The sequence below is a fragment of the Sparassis crispa genome, assembly GCF_003851025.1.
Source record: "Sparassis crispa DNA, contig_000007F, whole genome shotgun sequence".
NCBI classification, from domain to species: Eukaryota; Fungi; Basidiomycota; class Agaricomycetes; order Polyporales; family Sparassidaceae; genus Sparassis; species Sparassis crispa.
This window is the reverse complement of record NW_020939754.1, coordinates 243,536-263,447: the sequence shown is the minus strand read 5'-3', so window position 1 is coordinate 263,447 and position 19,912 is coordinate 243,536. Positions and strand designations below refer to the sequence as shown.

Here is a 19,912-nt window from a genome sequence, read left to right as displayed (position 1 = left end):
ATGATCGCCTCCCAAGTTTGTTGCGATCGGGGGCTGACCGTGGTGTTGCCACGGCGCGGGGGAGGAGCCGACCGTTCAGATAGGTATGCAATCTTGTGAGAATCTTTCCGAGCGCGGTATACGCGGCTGTCCGCCGGTATTCGGCTGCAACGGTGCAGAGCTGCTCGCACTTATGCGCGGCGATCCACGAGCCGGCGGAGGGGCACCTTAAGGTCACGCCGGCGGATCTCCACAGCGACCAGGCGGGGGGAGTGTCCCGGCTCAATCTCCGCCGGGCTTGCGAGGTGGATGACGCATACGCATCCCCGGCGTCAGATCCTCGTATCTGCCACCGATGTCGACGAACTCCAACCCGTCTGAAATCACGTCTGGCAAGATGCGGCAGAGGTGCTGATTCACCTGGACGAACGTCGAGGCGGCCGCGCCACACCACCGTGAGCGTCCCGAGTTGCGGGACTGGTGGTCGCGGTGGTCGCGCGCGTGACTGCGGGGGCCTTGGAACGTGATGATGAACGTGCGCAAGAGGGGACGGGTGAACGACATGGACGCTAACTGCGGAGCCGCTATGGCCTCCACGACTGCAGTAGTTTCGTCCAGCGGCACGCTTGCGAACTCGATCTTCTCTAGTGCCTGCAAGATTGGTCGATCGGAATCTGGTAAGAACATGTAGGTGCCGGACACACCGGATGGAGCGGAGATGCAGAGATACTTGAGGTGCGGCAGGAGAGATAAGGCCTTCCTCAGGGCTCGTAGGACGGTAATCGCTCCTCAACAATCGAGTTGCTGCTGCCCCCCTCAGACAGATACTCTCCAACATGAGGGACATGATGGTGGAAGGAGAACTCAAAAGGGAGGCAAGAGAAGTTTTCGAGGGTCAACGTTTCAACTTGCACAGTCTTGGAGCCGTCAGACCAAGATTGCAGCTCTTGATCGCGTCTGTTTGAAAGGTCCTCGATGTCGGCTGCAGTGTTCCAAGAATGCGGCATGGGACCGCCAGTCGGATATAGCTGCCTGCATTCCTGTATATATAGGCGTCCCGAAATTGATCGATCTCCAGCGACTAGTGTGGGCGACGAGAGCGATCATGGCAGCACGAATCGTGCTCTCTTCAGAATCATGCGAAAACAGGTCGACGTCAAGCATATGGTGGCGAGAGCGGGATAGCCAGGCGTCGAGAGAATCCAGCGATATACCATTTCTTCAAGCCTAACACCAGCTGCGTCCACAGGAATGAGATGTCCAGCTTGATCGTCCGTCACTGCCGACTGCCGCATATAGATGAGATATCTATCGTCGACGAAACCCTTACGGGTCTCATTGAGAGTGAGATATCCAAGCACGAAGATGAGCCTCAGGATCTCCGGGCTAACGCGGGTGATAGGTGCCCCGCGTGCACTGGCATCCTCTGGGAGATGATCGATGACGACGATCGGCGTATCTCCGCTGGGGTTCTTCACGGTGATTTGTCGCAATCTGTAGTCCGAGGAGCTCAGGAGTCCGAGGAGATGACCTGGCACGTTCCTCAGAACGTGCGTTATACCCGGTTCGGTTTGTCCTTTTTCACCCGTATCTACTCAACACCTCGGCGCTATCGCTAGCCGTAGCCGGCGAGGCTGATCGTCGTATATACCTTACCGTTGGTCGTCGGATGCCCCAGAGACTCACTGTCCTGGTGCATCCACGTACGTCTCCCTTTTCCTATTTACATGTACCATTACTTACAGCTGTTGCAGTGACCTCCGTGTCACTGCAAGGTATGAATATAATAGAGACTCACTGTCCTGGTGCATCCACTGACCTCCGTGTCACTGCAAGGACACTCTCCGGTCTGTCTGCCCTCCAGCCGTACCCGCTGCGCTCAGTCGGCTTTGCCGTTCCGACCTGACTTGGTCGCCCCGTTGCTTCTCGCACTCTGATAGGTTATGAGCCCCGCCGTTATCGGCTGAGGAGTCTTCCTACGTCTCGTGCGCGCCCCTGGATTTTTATGGTGAAGCTTGTCTTCCATTACCAACAGACCGTTACCGTCGAACGTTGTTTTTATTCATTCACTTCTCGTCGGCTGCTACAACAACAAGGTCGTGAAGTATCTGACCTACGTGATCTCGTTCCGTATCCCGCTCCCTTACCGTTTGCGCACCTCTCACGCATCAACGTCCCATTGCCGTCATCACCTTCTTTGTCACCATCGAACTCTCGCACACCATCTCCGCATCCTGTCATACCTGTCCCTCCCCATCTACCTTCTGTCATGGGCACCACCGTTGCCAAGGAATTTTCCGATGTCCCAAAGCTTGCCGCTGATGGGTCTAACTATCGGATTTGGTTGGGTCGTGTCAAGCGTGCTGCCGGTGGTTGTGATGCTGAAGCTCTTCTTGATCGTGCTGCTGACCCGGCATCTGATGCGGAGCTGAAGCTAAATAAGCAGATGCTCAATGCAATAACCGGAAAGTTTCATGACTCACTTTTCAAGAAGTACCTCAATGTAGAGAAGGTACACGAAATCATGGCATCAGCAAAACCCCACTTTTACTTATTTCACTTTTTCGTGGGCTTATTGGTCTTATTTCAGGCCAAAAGACCGCCAAGAAAACATTTCAGAACAATAAGGGCTACTTTAATGTAATGTAGCTTAATTTCCTGAATCATCTTTTCGACTTGAACCAACACAAGTCCTCAAGATCGCACTCAAGACCCGATGGTCAGAACTTAAAGTGTGTCTGGATTTCAGGGGTCAAGAACATCAATTGTATAAGACTGAAAAGCCTATATTGTCAGACCGAGCTTCAGTCCAACAACGGCAACAGATCTGCAGGACTATCATATAAGGCAGAGCTTCAGTCAAACAAGTCAAAAAGATGTGCAAAATCAGGTAGTGTCAACCATTCGAGCGATCAATGAGGACGACAGCGCCACTGAGGGTAAGGAGTCGGGGGAGTTAATGAGGGGTGGAGCGGGTGACGAGGACGGGGAGGGGGAGGGGGCGGGCATGTCTGAGGTCGGCGGCGCTGCCACGGGAGTGAACGTGAGTGACGCGGCAGGCATGGACGTCGGCGCTGCAGCAGGGGTGGAGGTAACTGCACCAGAGCCGGAGCCAGGCCCGAGGGTAGATGCATTCTGGAAGATATCGTTCTGTGCGCCGGTGCCAAAGTTGGACGTCGAGTCGTTATCGCGTTGGCTAGTGAAGGCGCTGCGACCATCGTAGTCATCGCTCCGCAGCGACTTCCGTTCGTCGTATTCATTGTACATATCGGCACGCTGGAACGGAGATGTATTGACAACCAGAGGGAGAACCTGACTTGATTGGCTGAACGGGTTATTGTAACCGCCTTCTTCGTAGGATGATGTATCCGCGCCTGGCGTAGCGTACGGTGCATAAGGGTCACCAAATCTTCGTGGATTGAGGCCGGCCTCAGCCTCAGTGTCACGCAACCTGTTGCGTTTGAGCTCTTCAATATCCCTGGAACGAGGATCGTCCTCGGGGGAGTGGAACGCGATTTGCGACAGGAACACCTACACATCTCCGTTAACGATCAGAAATTTCACCCGAGCTGAAGGGAACACACCTTATGAAGACCAAGGACGATGTCTATCACCTGTAGCCCTAGAACCGTTCTCGCCTGCTCGACCATTTCTCGAGGATCACCTTCGACCACGCACAACGAAGATATCTGGGCCTTGTACCTCCGCACAAACTCGTCCGGTAGCATAGTCACCTCGAACACGTTCACCGATCTCCATGCGATCTCTGCCAGTCCCAAGCTCCTGACTTGGCCCTTGACCGACTGACCTTCCAGCTGGTTTGGCAGCTGTGAGTCGTTGGGGTTAATGCAGAACACATACCACGATTGGGTTTCCTCGAGGGTCTCGAATAACGTATCCAGCGCGGTGCGGAACTCGCCCGCAACGCACGGTGCACCACCGCTACCCATAGTACCTAGGGGCTCCTCGTCCTCCCTTTCCTTTTCGTCAAGGTCACATTCCTTCAACGTCGGCATCCGCTTAATCGTGTTTTTCCTGCGCATCGACGGCGCGCGCATTGGCTTAACCGGTTGCTGCGCTGCGACGATGGTATCCTCGTTTCGAGGATGGGCCTGAGTAGCAATGGCCTTCGCGGAGTACAGTCCCCGGACGAAAGGGTTGATGGAACCTGAGCCATCAGCTGAAGGAGTGTCGGTTGTGCTCGCAGATGCACCGCGCAGAAGAGAGACGAAATCAGGATCTAGGGCATCCAAATCCCTATCGAGGAATTCGTGTGACGAGTACGTGACGGGGCCGCTGAAATGATTGATAGTGAACATAGGGAAACCTAGAGCAATCCATCGTGCCCATCTTGAAGGACGTGTGATTGCCCCACCGCTTCGCGAACGACTCGGCCACGGTGTGGTCCGTCTTCCTCGGCTGGCGCCTCGCCTGGTCATCCATGATATGAATAAGACCACCAGGCTTGTGCTGCAGCAGGCGCAGACACTCCGAGTTGTCAAAGTACGGCACCTGAGGAACGAAGCAGGAGATGCCCTCTGTTGTGTACTCGCTGACATGACGCTCGAAGAGTTTCTTCTGCTTGAAGTTCTGCAACCGCTCGTTGGCGTAATTGACGCAAAACTGATCCAGGAAGTTCGGCCGGCTAGTCATGTCCTGGGGGCCGGACAAGTCAAATAGTCCAATGAACATATTGAAGTCATCGCGGCAAAGGCATTGGGTTGATATGCTCATTCAACCATGCAAATAGGAGGGAGTACAGGGACTTTGCGAGTTCATCTCGGTTATCCGAGGCACCGTCGGGATCCAGGAAGACCGTACACAATTCCTTTTTCAACATCTTCGTCCTGTATGATAGCGCCGCTTCCAGCGCTGCCGGCTGCACGCCCAAGAAATCTGCGACGATATCGAGGACATCCGTGTTACGCACGACAGCGGCATCTTCGTTCCGGGAGCGATCCATGGAACTCAAGGTTACCGAGATGGAGGATGGCGGCAACCAACTGGCACGTCTGCGCGACATGTCGTTTCGAGAATCCCACATTCTTCAACGCCATCTTCAACTGATCAAACCGCACGGCGTCCTCGTCCCGGCCACCATGGGCATGCGATCCCACAGCGGTGCGCTGTCCGAGATAGCGATACTTTGTCTTCTCTGAGAGGTGCAAGTGCTGCCGCTCCTCCAGAGAAGCACCGGCAATGAGGTGGTAGAAGATATGAAAATTCCGCTCTCCAGAAGGGGCCCCAGCGATGCGGCTGCACTCGAGGTACTAATCGAGAGTCTTGATGCCACAGAGCCTACCACGTTCCGAAACTCTCCAGGACAAACTCGGCCGCGGGCACCTGGTTTGCCAGCTTTGAACCCTTCTTCTAGAGTGTGAGAACGCTGAGCTGGTCTTGATGGCGAGTCTGCGGTTCTCCAACTTGCCGCTGCCTGTCGATGCTGCAAATCGGTCAGTAAGCCGGTCACGAACAAATCGAGCAGGAATAGCTACCCATCCTGCAAGAGCACCAACGGCTCTATGCACATGACAACGTCGACCGTGGTGTGCTCCTGCTCAACTCCGCACGCGCGTTTGCACATCCAACATGAGCACCTTGTAATTCGGCGTGGTGTTGAGCTCCAACAGCATCTTGGGAAACTGCGCCGAGATCGGTGTCTCATCTTTCCGCGGTCGGACATGTCGTCGGGGCCATGACGAGCGAGCTCCCGCTGGGCGAGAGCCCAGACGGCTTGCGGGAGAGCGAGTGGGGCGACAGCAAGAGCGCGGGGGACGCGGGGCGGCTGAGGAACGTGTTCATCATAGGCGGGATGGGCAAGATGTTGGACAGTGTACAAACAAAGAATACTCAGAAGTTTACACACTCACAGCAAAGAGCTTTACATGCGCCCACCCATGAATACCCAGGTTTACACACATGAGCTCTTGCGTGGCATGCCCGCCGGGTGGATTGCTTTGCACGTTAGAGGCGTAGTCAAACAGCGAATACACCGGGTGTACGTGACGAAGCGTTGCTATTCTGCCTCGAGCGGATAGTCTTGAAGGGTCTATGACAGTATCAGTTAGACAAGAAAAGGGAAACAACAGATGCGAGTGCAGATGCTTACCCATTTGACAGACCTTTGACCTCCATCTTGGACGACACGCGACACAAATGACGAAGGCAAAATACTGGGCGCAAGGACAGGGAACACGGCTCGGAGCGTGTCATCCGAACGCCATATGTCGCATAGAGACTTCACCGCCCGATGGGGACACGCAAAGTGGAAGCCGTAGATGTCACGACGGAGTGCGCGAAGACATACATTATATCGACTGTCTGGGTGCAGCCCGAGCACAGGAGGGGCGGCTTTGCAACAGGCACTTAGAAGAAGAGATTGCATTTGTCCGTTATGTTCGCGGGCGTTTCGAAATTCGAGCAGAAACCCTTGTATTCAACATGATCTACCTACGCCTCATCACCTGCCAGAAACATTAGACTACATGCACTTTGAAGCACCTGACAGGAAGAGACTCACATGTTGGAAAACCGGCCTGACCCTTGCGACGATCCTTCGGCCTTTTCAAGCAGCACACCCCACACCACCTATCGACCGTGTATCTCATCGTAAACGGATCCGCACATCTCACGATTCTACCGGAGACGCGCTGCACTAGCGAGCACTCAAAATACTTTGGCTTGCGAGGCGGAGAAGGGGCTCCGCACTTGTAGAAATGTTCGTATTTGTAGCACATCTGTTGCAAGATCAGCAGGTCGAACTACGAGTGGGAGATGGAAATACTCACGGCCAAGCGGTGAGAGGTGGGTGTGTGTTGAGATGGGTGGGCGTCGAGAGGTGGATGAGTGTCGAGAGGTGGGCGCGCGTCGGGTGTGACCTTGCACACGTCCCCGTCACAGATACAAGCTTCAACGTACAAGCTCGGCTTGCTGCACTCATCGAGCTTTGACTGCCTGCTGCCAATCCACCTCTCCTAGGTTGACTTTGTAAATTGGTCTTTGTAGCTCGCTGGGCCACGAGATGGCTGACATTCGATGCGCTACGATCCGATGTCGTACAATCCAACGCAGTGGAATTGGCTCTCGGCGACAGTTGTGCATCCTCCCACCAGTTGCCTGGCATGTCCAAGAGTAACGAGTCGCCATCGTTCATACATCGGCCTCGCCTCAAATGTGGTGAGTTCAGGGCTCGACTTGCACGAGCTACAGCTGGGGAGATGTGATCTGACAAACAACGCGGGATCGGCGACAGATCGAACATTTGCTCTTTAATCATTGCAGTAGCATCAAGACGATATACATTGATGTAGAATCTCCGATCTGCGGGGCTGCAGAAGCCGTAAGGATCGAGCCGAAGACTCCTGCACCATCTTCGTCGTCTGCTTGCGACTTTGGTGCGTCAAGAAGGCCCATTGCATTTCTGCGAGCGCGTAAACTGATGCTTCGGTATTTTTTCCATAGCAGTAGCCGGAGGAGTCGAGGAGTCAGTGCCAGAGGGTGCAGAAACATGGACAATGGTAGCGGGGTTCTCCAGGATGATGAGGTACGGGCTCTTGGTGATGGCCTGACATCCTCCATGCACTTACGAAGCAGAATGCCTGTCGGCACGTCTGAGTTGCCCTTGACATCCACCCAGCACGTGATGTCATGCGTGCCAGAAACCGGAGTCGCTGTGCTTGCACCAGGTGGTGCAGTAGTGGTCGATGTCACGGGGGCCAGTCGTGCCACCGTACATCCGGTTCGTCGTCTAGTGACTAGGCCTTCGCAATGGCTCAAGTCAATCGTGAGGGGTCCGACCTCCAGTCATAGCGATGACCAGAGGTCGGCCCAGTGGAGGAGTCTTATGAACGCTTGGCCGCTGTCTGCGGACCAAGGTCGATCTGTCGCACAGATGTAGATGGTAAAACTGGTTGATGTGTAACCAGGACAAGATGGGGACTCCAGCTTGTCCTGTTGGTCTTATATACAAGTACAGGCGTCTGTCTACCTGTAATACTAGAACTACGATTGGTCCATCGGTATCAATACAAGGGCACAGGGTTCGTATACCTGTCCCACGGTCGTGAGAATGCTGAGTCAGTCATGACTCTGCGTGAGAGACAATCAGTCCATATGGAGATAAGGTCGTGCTGCAAAGACAAGGCAGCAGCGAGGTCGTCGTACGTCTTGCGCATGTATCAGGGTCTAGGGCCATGCCCATGAGGTTCGGTATCTGTATCGTAAAGGTAAGGCGGAGGTGAGGCGCACATGCCTTTGTCATGTGTGTGATAGGAAGTGCGTCCAAGTCTGGATCTCGCACATGAGGTAAACATGCCTTGAGCACAAGGTGCATATCGTCAGATGATCTGGTAGATCTGTGCCGGGTAGATAAGGGCGATGACCATGATGACATCATGGTCATGTGGTCGGTGACGTCATTGTCACATGGTCAGTCTAGGCTCTGTGATGTCATTGTCACGTGATCGGTAAAGGTAGAGGCGGAAGTCGTCCACGCGTTCCTCAGAGAGGAGCTTTGTAACAGTCGACGTACTTGATCCTGCGGTGAGCGGCGAGGTGCCAGATGGCGCGATCAGCACCACCGCGATCAGAGTGCTGTCATTCTCATCGTGAAGTATGAGTAGCGGCCACGGCATCCTCTCCTTGATTAGGGGAGGGGAAAGCACGTTGCGGGGTGCGAGACGGGGAAGACTTCTTATGCTGAGATAGCGAACCAGAGTCTCAGCTTGTCCTGTCGTCGGGGCACACGGGAGTACGTGCGTGAGTGCACACAGACGGGGATCCGACAGGAGCGTGAGTCTGTGGACAGGAGAGCGTACAGGAGGAAACATGAGCGCGGGAGGGCAGGGATGTATAGATGAGTATAAGCAGACATAACCCTGTGGACGAGGAGTGCTCGTACGGGCAAATATGCATCTATAAAATGGAAGGCACAACACTTTGTTGATAGGGCGATTTCCGGGGCATTCACTTGACCTAGCCAGCGGTCCGCGGTGAGCTTGAATCTTCACCTAACCGATACACGACATGTGGGCAAGGGTGGGCTGACTCGGAGAAAGTTAGGGCGAGGACGCTCTGAAGGCGTCCGAACGGAGGTAGGCACGAGTCTGCAGGTCCAAATGAGGAATCAAAACAGTGTGTGAAAAGCATGATGGTCGACATATTTGTTCATATAAAACTGCTCAAAAACATCCAGAGAATGATATTCTGTTAGCCCCTCAGGTATAGGGCCATTGAAAACCGGGATCAAGTGCGCCGCGCGTAGGATAGAGTCGGTATGAATTACTGAGATGCTGCCATCATCCGTCCGTGGCCTGACGATCCACATGCCGGTGTCTCGATCTGGCTGCTCATCGACCAGTTCGTACCGACGAATGAGCGCGCACGGATACTGTATGTAGCGAAAGCGGAAGTTGAAGAAAAGTTGGACATGCGCAATATCAAAACTATTGACTCCAGGATCAGCAGACGGGCTTTTGATGAATACGCAATCGAAACACGGCCCAACGCCTCGCCAGGAGGGAGTAGCCCGAATGTACTCGCGCCGCATACCGCCAATACCGCTGGGATCACTGGGGGCATAATATGTGGCGGCCGCCGAGTACACGACGTAGACCTTGTCCTGGTGAAGGACCTCTGGACATGCGTCAATCGGAATGGTGCCAGAAATGTCTCGGTTAGGATGTAATTGACCATATAGAAAATGGCGCAGAGCCGTAGGCAAGTGAGGTTGGTCGATCTCGTCGGCGAGGGCATAGATGGACCGTGAGTGTTGCCGCTCTGTGTGGGATGCATCAGAAATTCAAACATGTGAAGAAATGGTTCGGAAGCACTTACGGAGGGTCACTGCTAACTTAACGTACTCCTTCGATCGCGGACCCGGAACGATGTCATCCTCTCTTTGGGCGGTGGGACCTGCATCGGCATCCGGGTTTGGCATGTCGTTTTCAAGGCCGCGAACTGTACACTGTATGAAGTGAGCATACCAGACATTGTTTAACAGAAGGACGTACTATGGATGTTCATCGCGGCAACGAGAGCTGATTCAGCCAACATCCCGCGACTGGTGAAATCGACGCGTGCAGCAGCTAGCTTATCAAGGCGCTGGTTCATCAGCAGCATCTGCCCGAGCGCCTTGTAATGACTAGAACGTCGCCAAGGCTTCTTGACAGCAGTGATATGCCTCGACTCAGTAATGGAAGAACATAGCCCATTCGGGGCACCGAACGCCCATATGTGAGCCCGATAGTGGACAAGTGAGTGTTGCCGGGGAAGGGAGAACCCACTGATCCGAACTCCACAAGTAGCAAAGATTTCTCTATCACGATGAAAGCGCTTGAGAGCGTGATCCAAATCGGCCAGTGTCTTCTCGGTGTGAACATCGCGCCTAGCAAGGTAACAAAAGTCGAGGAACAACCGTAACGCATGAACCATTTTGCGAGGCACATAGTGTGAAATGGCGGGCAGATACACCTGGTTTAGATGTATCTCAGTGCCGAACATGCATACAAGGTGGTAAAACAAACCTTCATCAATGCTTTCGAGTCGTCTCCTGTCCATTGCTTGAAGCCCCGGCCTTCAGGAAACCGTCGCAGATGGGAGAATGGAGGAACGACGGAAATACTGAGCATACGAAGTATCAATACATGTACTAGACAGTGGTGAAGTGGACAGATTACCAACGATCAATGTCCGCCAAAATGGATTTGGCAGTAGCGGGACTGTACTTGCTGTTTATGTATTGCTCTACCCAATCGACGAGGTGATCTTTGAACGTTCCTTTGATAAGCTGGTGTAGGAGGTCGGGAGATAGAAGTTCGTGAATGTCCGCGCGTGGAAAGTCATTAGTGAAAGGCTGTGAAGTAGTCAAGTCAGCATACGAATAGACAGGCATCTTCGGAGAGCAGCGGGAAGGCATGAGCTGACAAGAGAAGTACGAACAAATGGCGCACGATGGTTGTCGCGTGGGCAGCGTATGGCACGTGCGAGAGTATGTTATGTGTCTCTCCAAGGACATGTAGTGTTCGCATGTCCTCAGCTTGCTTAGCAGCCCCATGATGCATCAACACGTGTTCCAAGTAACATACGTACAGCATGCAACGAAAAGGAAGCTACAAAAAGAAGAAACGGATGACTCACCACTATGTCTCCCACCAGTCCGTAATCGCGCCATAGAACGTCCAGGCCCAGTTCTTCAACTAATACCTCAGTGTGTGCTCGACTGCATCTTCCGCCCTCGGAACCGTCGAGATTAGAGCTGTGTGCAGTGCATCTACAAAATGGTCAGCGAAATGTACAAAAGCGAGAAGGTAAGACGTACTTCGGACACCACCCTTGCACGATGCAGGCAAGGAGTGCCTGCTCCGGATAATCAGCAATGTACGGACCGAGGCCGTAGATGACATGCCTGAAATGACCGTCTGCACAATGGGTCACTTCTGGTGTTGTCATACCGGGCTTGAGTGGTTGCAAGATCTTCGAAAGTGATGAATGAAACATCTGGCGGCGGAACTTGCGGAACTGAATGTCGTCCGCATACTTCCTGTCAGCTATCGCGGGGAAATCATAAGTTCTCTGATATTCCAGAAATGCACTACAGTACTCACTCTTTGGAATTGCCAGAAAGCCTATAAGGGCGACGGCATTGCGATGCGCCTGTCGCACATTATTGCGCACATTACCGATCGACATATAAAGTGGATAATATTCATTTTGACCGGTGGCTACGGAGACGGTGGTCTTGTTGCTGCCGAGGATGATGGGAACGAACATGGAGCCGTGTGTGTCTGGGTCTTGCGTGATTAAGTCCTGAAACAATTCTAAGTCAGTACGCGACTCGGAATGCGACCACGAAGTATTTCTCGTACTGCTTGCTTCCATACCCAGTCGCCAGACATGAAGTCTTGTAGGTGGTGTTGATGCGGGGCTTCACGTTCGAACTGGCACATGACACTGTAATCGATTTCACCATCAAAATCTGGATTCGAAAGCATGTTCTGGGCAACAAGACGGGGATCTCGATACCAGACATCATAATCTGCATTCATCCATGCTGGGGCATTGTTGTCCAGCTTCAGGCCATTGTGCGTCATGTTGAAACTTTGCCATTTCACCTCGCCGAGTAAAGTGTTGTCAATACGTTGATATAGGTCTTTTGCATCTGCAAACGGAGCTTCATCGCCGTCCTTGACGAGAGATGAGGCCCATAATCGACAGAGGGCATCGATGTTTCCAGCAGACATTTCGTCGCGGGCAAAGAGAAGCTCGGCGGTCTCGAATTCAGTCCGATTGCGATACGGATACCAATCATCGTGAGCTGGTGCCTGTGGAGGAGGAGGAGGCACATCTCTTGGGAGGTAGTTGCCAAACTCATCGCATGGTCGTCCTGCAAAACACAACTTACATATCAGTGTTTGTCCAACGGACACAGTACTGATACATACCATAAATGTGGGGGTGGTTTTGAATGATTGGTCGTGTCGGATCTTCGGCATCAGGGGACATGCTAGTACGCGATGGAGTATCTCGCTTGTCACCCATGGAGTGGTCGCCATCGCTATCCCCACCGTGTGCATGATGCGGGTTAGGTGATCCTTCTAAAAATACTTGTGCTCAGCATGGCATGTCATCTGTGCGAACGAGCATGGTAAACAAACCGTAATCTTCGTACAGATCCCTCCCCAACTCATCTACGCCCTCAAAGTCCATATGGACGTCGCGAAACCCAAAATTGTCTGCATGCTCGAAATCGTAGTGGTCGGGCGCATCTCCGATGGCATCTGCATCGGCGCCCGAGCCTGCCCTCTCTTGAACATGAGGAGCTTGTGCATCTGGGCCTACACTGCCGTCGCGTCTGTCTTCAAGGTCCGCGCCACTGCGTTCATTCGATCCTTCACCTTGATGGTCTCGGCTGGCTTTATTGGTGTCAGTACACGAACAAATAAAATATAGAGCCTGAGTGCGCACTATACTGTTGTAATGGCAAAGATATCGGAATCCGAGCGAGAGGATCTTTCGGGTGGTAGGTGCGGGCATGCTTGCTATGTCCGTTCTTTGCCTTGAACTTCATTGTACAGCCTGGCGCACGACAGCCGAAACGATACTTGCTGGAAGCTTTCGAGGCTCGCGGGGAAGACATTGAAAAATATATAGGTCGGGGACTTGAACGCCTGCGAGACATAGAGTCTGGTTAGACTGTCACGATTTTTTGAAAAAAAAAATACAGACAAATCACTTTAAATGGGCCGCAGCGGAGGGATGAAGACGAGGTACTAGTATGGGGCAGAACTTCGCGTCCAAATTCTTCTAAGTCGTAAGCGCTCGTGACCGTCCCGCCTTTCCTAGCCGAATCAAACCTGTGACGTGTCCAACTCTTGCCAACGGACTCTACTACATCTCGCTGTCTACCATGCCTGTTGCCACTCGAGCTGGGAATGCCGACAAGCACCCAGGCCGCGCTGAGCTCAGTAAGCGCAGGTCCAGCAAAGAAGTTCAAGCGGAAAAACTAGCCAAAGCGAAGGTGAAACTGGACAAGGCAGAGTCGGCTGCAAACTCTGTCGCGCGCATTGCGATGCTTGAGGACAAGATGGCAGCCACCGACAAGGACACTGAAGATAACAGGGTGAGGGCGCTGCCCGAATCAAAAGCGACTCGCAAGCGTATGTACTACGGTCATCATTGCGGCTGATGGAGCTGACTTCGAAGCACGCGGGGCCCTGCAGGCGCACCGCTCTCAACCATCGACTCGTCGGAAGCCGAACAGCCGCCTAAGAAGAAGAAGGCGACCAGCACCAGGGGAAAAATACAGCAGGCCCGCCAGGAGGTCGCCGCCGCCAACAGCGTCCTGGAGCTCTCTTCAAGCGACACTGAGCAGATAAAGACAACCGGAAAGAAGAAAGGTAAGGGCAAGGGCAAGGGCAAGGTGAAAGCGAAAGCGAAGGCGAAGGCGCGCAGGTAGGTTCCTTATCGATATCGATGTCCGCATATGGATAGGATCTCACTGCTTTTCGCCATCATCACGCCTCTCTTCCTATCTATGATGGTCATCCTTGTCCTCTCGGAAACAACGCTGTTCTACTTTACCTTGGCCTGCAGCTCCTCCAGTGAAGAAGAGTTTGGAGAAATGCTCGACTGGTATGCAAAGGTTCCAAGTGGCTGGAGCAAGCGGCCCGGGGACGATGGGGCCGGCATTCGCCCTTCTACCATGACCGCAGCCTCAGCTGCCATTTCGAAGAAGACCAAGAGTGCTCCCTCGAGCAAGAGTGCTCCCTCGACTGCTCCCTCGAGCAAGAGCACCCACTCGAGCAAGAGTGTTACCTCGAGCAGGAGTGTTACCTCGAGCAAGAGCGCCCCCTCGAGCAAGAGCGCCCACTCGAGCAAGAGCGCTCTCTCGAGCAAGAGTACTAGTTCGAACGAATCAGCTCCCCCGACCAAGGTCATTTCCTCAAGGAAGGATGCTTCTCGTAAGGTTACGGACGCCAAAGTAGACGCTGATCTTCCGCAGAACAATATTGTTGTGGCCGAAAAGTCTATAGTGAGTGACGATGAGGACGTTGAGCGACTTCACGCCCTCTCCAGTCCTGTCAAGCCTGCACACTTTCGGGCGATGAATTCAGTGCGTATTTTTTTTGTAATCAAGATGTTTGCTCACCGTCTCAAGGGCGCCATTGACATCATGGAGGTCAATCCTGACGATCGTACTGGTATCGTTGCCGGCGCGTCCGGGTCTTCCCGCCCCAAACCAAGGCCACGGTTAGCCCCCTTGACGGCGGAGGTAGGTATTGGTGAATGAATGCCGTACCATCACTGATAATTTGCACGTACGGAAGGTAGATGCCGATGCAAACAATCCTGATATCTCAGTCGACGCAACCCCGGCGCCCAAGAGCATTCGATCGACGAGCAGTGTGAGTGATCACCGGCTCGTATTGATCCTGTTGACGAATGCGGACCTACAGATGAACGTGGCAATTGCAGACAAAGGAGTAAGAGAACAAGCCAAGAAGCGCAAACGGATGGCAAAGGTAATTAGCAAATTGTTGGTGATGCTACGCGCTCACCAAGTGGATTAGTTGGACGAGGATTCAGAGGATGAGGTCAAGGTGGAGCTGCACGATGATGGGCCGAACGCGGAGCCTGATGATGACGAGATGGAGGTCAAGACAGGGCATTTTGGGGCCGATGATGATGAGCCTGATGGCGATGAGCCGGGAAAGCGCAAGGCTATAGTGAAGAATGCGGACCTCCCTCCCGTCGCACTGAAGAACGATCGCTGGCGACGTCGGTTCCTGCCGACGGTCGTACGATATGTCGGCACTCTCAAAAATCCGTGGACCATTGATGAAGAGGAATTCAGAAGGGTGCTCGAGCTCATCTGGGACAAGGTCTACGGGAAATTGGGTGTGGAATACACGGATGCAATCCACGTCATCACCCGTAGTCTGGTAAGTCCTTTTCCATAAAGTTGTTCGGGCCAGAAAACGTCTGAAAACATTACAGTGCATTCAGCGACTGTACGAATGGCGCTCCACCTTCGGCTCCACTGCCATCAGCGTAGTCGAAGCATTCTTCAGCACAACCCCGAAGTATCTGGATTTCGCCAAACGTCCGTCTTTTGCGAAGGCGTTACTCAAGTTGTCCCGCTTTGCATTCCTGTCAGCCAAAGGCGAGAACCGAAGTGTAAGTACTAATACCTCTCGGTCGGAGAATAGCTTATGCTGATTACACCATATCAGAATTTCACGGGCCTGTTCCGGTCTCCATTCATGTTGCGGACGTTTGCCATCCATCTCGCAGCAATTGAGGGTGCCATTGATGTTGAAGGATTGTACTCCGAGGGATCCGCGCTGACCGTGAACAAAGCTATTGGTGCACTGGGCCTGACGGGCGCCGCAGTAAGCACTTAACAGTCTGTTGTTATTATTGCTCATGTGTTCACAGGTTAAACGCAGCCTTACGCTGTACAAGTTTCTTGCCATCGTCTACAAGAAGGGACGACCGGTACCTGCGAAGCGCATGTGTGAAGACATGAACTCTGCTGCGGACGTTGATGCTGCGAAGCCAACTGGATTCACGAATTCTGGCTGGGGTCATGAGACCAAATTTTTCGCCGTCTCCACACAGAATCTCTTAGCTTCGAGCTTGGCCAAGGTGGCCAAGGAAGGAGCAGAGGTTTTATGGATGACGCGTGGGCAGCGGCGTGAGGTAATTGTTGTCTCGTCAGATGATGACGGTGACTATCTTGTTGACAATGGTGAGAGCGATGAGAATGATGACTCGGAGGATGAGAAGGTCAGAAACACTGAGAAGACCAGTAACTCGGAGGATGGGGAGACCTCTGACTAGGCTAATGAGTCTTGAATGGCATCGCGCGGGTTTACCAGTCGCTTCCAGTCGCTTTTCTCGTTTCTGCATTTGCTTTGCATCTGTGCGTCTTTTGGACTAATGACATTATGCATCTGTGGATATTTTTGGACTAATGACCTTCTGCACCTTATGACATTATGCACCTTATGACATTATGCACCTTACGAAATTATGCATCTTATGTCCCTGCATAGCTTATGGCATCTTATACTCTGAATGGACTTTCTTCCTTACATATCTGATTGACTTGCAAGCTTAACAGATTTCAAGGCAGGATAAAAGAGCTACTCTCAGAGAAATAAGCTAGTACAAAGCTCTGTTTGGAAAATGGCCTTATGTCTCTGAGAATGGTGTTATGTTCTTATTCTCTGTATAATCTGAGAGGTCTGTAAGATTGATCAGGAAAACCGAACATTTTCTTAGGGACTTATTCAGACTTCTCAGTCTGACAAGGCATCAGGAAAACCACACTTTTCCTTAAAGGGGCACTTAAATAACTTAAATGGACTTATGGTCCTTATTTAAGGACATAAGGACAAAAAGGGCCTAAGGCATATTCCCTGAGTGTCTGAAATTCGACTTATTTGAACACTTATGGCCTTAAATAAGGGTTGTCAGACCCAAAAGTCTAAATAAGTCTATAAGAGAAAGTTGGGTTTTCCTGATGCAACACTTATTTAAGACTATAAGAATTCAAATAAGTAGCAGTAAGTCCACTTTCAGATACTCATATAATATGGCTTAGGCCCTTTTTGCCCTTATATCCTTAAATAAGGACCACAAGTCCATTTAAGTCAGTTAATTCCCTCTTGAGAAAAAGGAGGGTTTTTCTGATAGATAAGATATCTGAGTTGACTATAAGAAAGATCAAGAGACATAAGATCACTACAAATGATGAAATACAATTTCTAAGTGTAAACATAAGAAATGTCTAAGATCACTACAAATGAATTAAGAACATGGAGATTGGTCATTAAGGGCACTAAAAGAAATATAAGGACAGATGTAAGTTTGACATTCAGGGAATATGCATTATGGTCCTTAGAGACTTATGACCTTATATAAGGACAATAAGACCAAAAAAGTGACAATCTAAGATCAATAAGATAAAGTTGGGTTTTCCTGATGGGCGGGCTTGAAGATCGAGTTCGGGACTTCTACAGCTGCTTCTGAGGCTTGGACGGAGGCGAAACTTTTCTCGCTCAAGTGCACTGATAACTGCAAGGTCCGTCAGCATCTGGATCAGCTTGCTGAACTGAAGGAAAAGCTCTCGGAGATGAATGTGAAGATTGAGGATCGCACGTACATCAATGCAATTACCACGTCCATTCCCCGCTCTTTCGCTCCCACTGTCACTGCAATCACCACGGCTGTCAACATATACAACTCAACTCTCGCACCGAATGCTGCTCATCGAGTTGTTGCGTCAACGGAGATCATTTCAGCTCTCCGAGCTGAGGCCGATTCCCGCGCCGTGTTGAAATCCGGAGAAAAGACTGCGACAGCCAGTGCTGCTTTTGCTGGCGGTCGCGGCGGAGGCCAAGCCCGCGGCCACCATGGCCACCGCGGACACGGAGGAAATTCGGGCAAGGGGAGTGCTCCGAAATCAGATGACGATCTGATCTGCTTCAAGTGCAGCAGCAAAGGCCACCGTGCACCCGACTGTCCGTCGAAGAAGCAATACTATCAGCGCATGAAAGGAAAGGCAGAGGCCGCCGCGAGCAGCTCTGGCTCTGCAGATTCGAAGGTGAAGGCCGACTTGAAATCAAAGGACGGCGCGAAGGATTCTTCAGCGCCGGCTGCGGCCGCGCAGTCCGCTTCATCTGCGCACATTGAGGAGGCTTGGAGTGCTTCTGCGGTGTTTCCTGCTCCTTTCGAGGAGATTGTCATTGACTGCTCTGAGTTAGCAGCTCAAGACGAGGTCCATATTTCGGACACACATGACCATTTTGCAGGCATCGCTGAGTCCGGACGTCGAATTGATATTTTTGACTCTGGTGCTTCGCACCATATGACACCACATCTCGATCGGCTTTCCAACTTTCAGACCACTGCACCACACCAGATTCGCACTGCGAACTCCGAGATTTTCTACTCGAATGGTATGGGTGAAATGCTTATGCATCTCCCGGTTGAAAATGGCGGTCGGCACATCCGTCTCAAGGGTGTCTTGTATGCTCCTGCTATGCATGCTACGCTGATCTCTCTGGGTATTCTCGACGAGGCTGGATTTACTTGGATGGGCCATGATGGCTTATTGACTGTCTTCAACAAGATGAATGACATCATTGCGAGGATTCCCCGCGTAAACAACCTGTATCGTATTTTCTACGATTCTGCCTCCCTTGCATCCCCTGTCCAACTCTCACTCTTCGAGATCCACAAGCGACTCGGTCACATCAACTATGGCTACATCAAAGCCATGCTCCGTGAGAATCGTCTTGCGGGCATAGCGCTCAATCCACATCATTCCGACGAAACTGAGTGTCGAACGTGCCTGGCTGCAAAGGCCCGCCGTGCACCCATTGCTGCAGTACGCCGATCTCCATTGGCGGAGAAATTCAGAGAGCACTTTCACATGGATATCTGGGGACCTGCTACAGTGTTCACCATTGACCATTGCAAGTATTGCCTGACAATTGTGGACGATGCGACCCGCTGGCTGGCGATGCCGTTGATGCGTGTCAAGTCTGAGGCTTTTGGCAAATATGTTGTCTATGAGGCTCGCCTGCAGACGCAGCATGGCATGCATGTAAAAATCTTGCAATCGGATCGTGGTGGCGAGTTTCTATCTGCCGACATGGATGTGCACCTTGAGCGCGCTGGTACAATTCGAAAATTAACTGTCCACAACACACCTGAGCATAACGGAGTCGCGGAGCGCACACATTTGACCGCGTTTAATGGTGTGCGTGCCGTGCTTGTCGGATCTGGTCTCCCGAAATGGCTGTGGGGCGAAGCACTTGCCTATGTCGTCTATGTCTACAATCGCACGGCTCGCCACGCACTGCAGGGAAAATCGCCTTTTGAGGTGCGCTTCGGACATGCACCTGATGTCTCGAACCTACATGAATGGGGATCAGTCGTGTATGTCAAAGTCGACACGAACTCGAAATTCGACGCCCGCGGAAAGGAAGCCCGCTGGATTGGTCTCGATCACACATCAAATGGCCACCGTATTTACTGGCCGAAGGAGAAGAAGATTTCTGTGGAATGCAACATAGTTTTTAGTGCAGGGTCTCCTCGCGTCGAGGGGGAGCACGATGTCAATATAGGACCTACCTCTGAAATTCCCGACGCTGTTCCGCCTCCTCCTAAACATTCTCGTCCTGTTCCTGAGCCTGAGAAGCCCCCATCGCTCGAACCGGGTGAAATCCGTGAGCCAGTCGACCCCGATATTGTCACCGGCAAGCGCAAGCGCGAGCCGAGCGCAAAGTTGCGCGACATCGCGTCAGGACAAGCAGAAGGAGCACTCACCGATATCACAATCGACAACGACGAAGAATGCGAAGTTCTCGCATACTCCGTGGGTGCCGCTACATAGGATTCCTTGGGATTCGACCCGCGTTCC

At 52.3% G+C, this 19,912-nt stretch overlaps 7 protein-coding genes across 7 annotated transcripts; 2 read left to right on the top strand and 5 right to left on the bottom strand.

Annotated features, from left to right (window-relative positions):
• Nucleotides 1–261: 261 nt before the first annotated feature.
• Nucleotides 262–666, bottom strand: SCP_0800830 (hypothetical protein; the record flags this gene model as incomplete). The annotated part of the gene is made up of 1 exon (XM_027760678.1): nucleotides 262–666. One exon carries the CDS (start codon nucleotides 664–666, stop codon nucleotides 262–264), a length of 405 nt encoding a protein of 134 aa, XP_027616479.1.
• A 2,199-nt stretch (nucleotides 667–2,865) lies between these two features.
• Nucleotides 2,866–4,632, bottom strand: SCP_0800820 (hypothetical protein; the record flags this gene model as incomplete). The annotated part of the gene is made up of 3 exons (XM_027760677.1): nucleotides 2,866–3,510; nucleotides 3,564–4,275; nucleotides 4,355–4,632. 3 exons carry the CDS (start codon nucleotides 4,630–4,632, stop codon nucleotides 2,866–2,868), a joined length of 1,635 nt encoding a protein of 544 aa, XP_027616478.1.
• Nucleotides 4,633–4,678: 46 nt separating this feature from the next.
• SCP_0800810 (hypothetical protein) lies at nucleotides 4,679–5,002 on the bottom strand (the record flags this gene model as incomplete). The annotated part of the gene is made up of 1 exon (XM_027760676.1): nucleotides 4,679–5,002. One exon carries the CDS (start codon nucleotides 5,000–5,002, stop codon nucleotides 4,679–4,681), a length of 324 nt encoding a protein of 107 aa, XP_027616477.1.
• A 638-nt stretch (nucleotides 5,003–5,640) lies between these two features.
• SCP_0800800 (hypothetical protein) lies at nucleotides 5,641–7,102 on the bottom strand (the record flags this gene model as incomplete). The annotated part of the gene is made up of 5 exons (XM_027760675.1): nucleotides 5,641–5,764; nucleotides 6,434–6,443; nucleotides 6,500–6,716; nucleotides 6,768–6,953; nucleotides 7,010–7,102. The coding sequence occupies 5 exons, from the start codon at nucleotides 7,100–7,102 to the stop codon at nucleotides 5,641–5,643; spliced, it is 630 nt and encodes a 209-aa protein (XP_027616476.1).
• A 2,001-nt stretch (nucleotides 7,103–9,103) lies between these two features.
• On the bottom strand, nucleotides 9,104–13,045 carry SCP_0800790 (hypothetical protein; the record flags this gene model as incomplete). Its single annotated transcript, XM_027760674.1, has 12 exons — nucleotides 9,104–9,756; nucleotides 9,814–9,936; nucleotides 9,990–10,449; nucleotides 10,503–10,599; nucleotides 10,656–10,831; nucleotides 11,116–11,248; nucleotides 11,297–11,525; nucleotides 11,583–11,784; nucleotides 11,844–12,361; nucleotides 12,420–12,572; nucleotides 12,633–12,890; nucleotides 12,943–13,045. 12 exons carry the CDS (start codon nucleotides 13,043–13,045, stop codon nucleotides 9,104–9,106), a joined length of 3,105 nt encoding a protein of 1,034 aa, XP_027616475.1.
• A 339-nt stretch (nucleotides 13,046–13,384) lies between these two features.
• Nucleotides 13,385–16,320, top strand: SCP_0800780 (hypothetical protein; the record flags this gene model as incomplete). The annotated part of the gene is made up of 10 exons (XM_027760673.1): nucleotides 13,385–13,634; nucleotides 13,698–13,929; nucleotides 14,071–14,590; nucleotides 14,636–14,749; nucleotides 14,805–14,882; nucleotides 14,934–14,999; nucleotides 15,048–15,419; nucleotides 15,475–15,654; nucleotides 15,711–15,869; nucleotides 15,916–16,320. The coding sequence occupies 10 exons, from the start codon at nucleotides 13,385–13,387 to the stop codon at nucleotides 16,318–16,320; spliced, it is 2,376 nt and encodes a 791-aa protein (XP_027616474.1).
• Nucleotides 16,321–17,617: 1,297 nt separating this feature from the next.
• On the top strand, nucleotides 17,618–19,885 carry SCP_0800770 (hypothetical protein; the record flags this gene model as incomplete). The annotated part of the gene is made up of 1 exon (XM_027760672.1): nucleotides 17,618–19,885. One exon carries the CDS (start codon nucleotides 17,618–17,620, stop codon nucleotides 19,883–19,885), a length of 2,268 nt encoding a protein of 755 aa, XP_027616473.1.
• Between the last annotated feature and the right edge of the window lie 27 nt (nucleotides 19,886–19,912).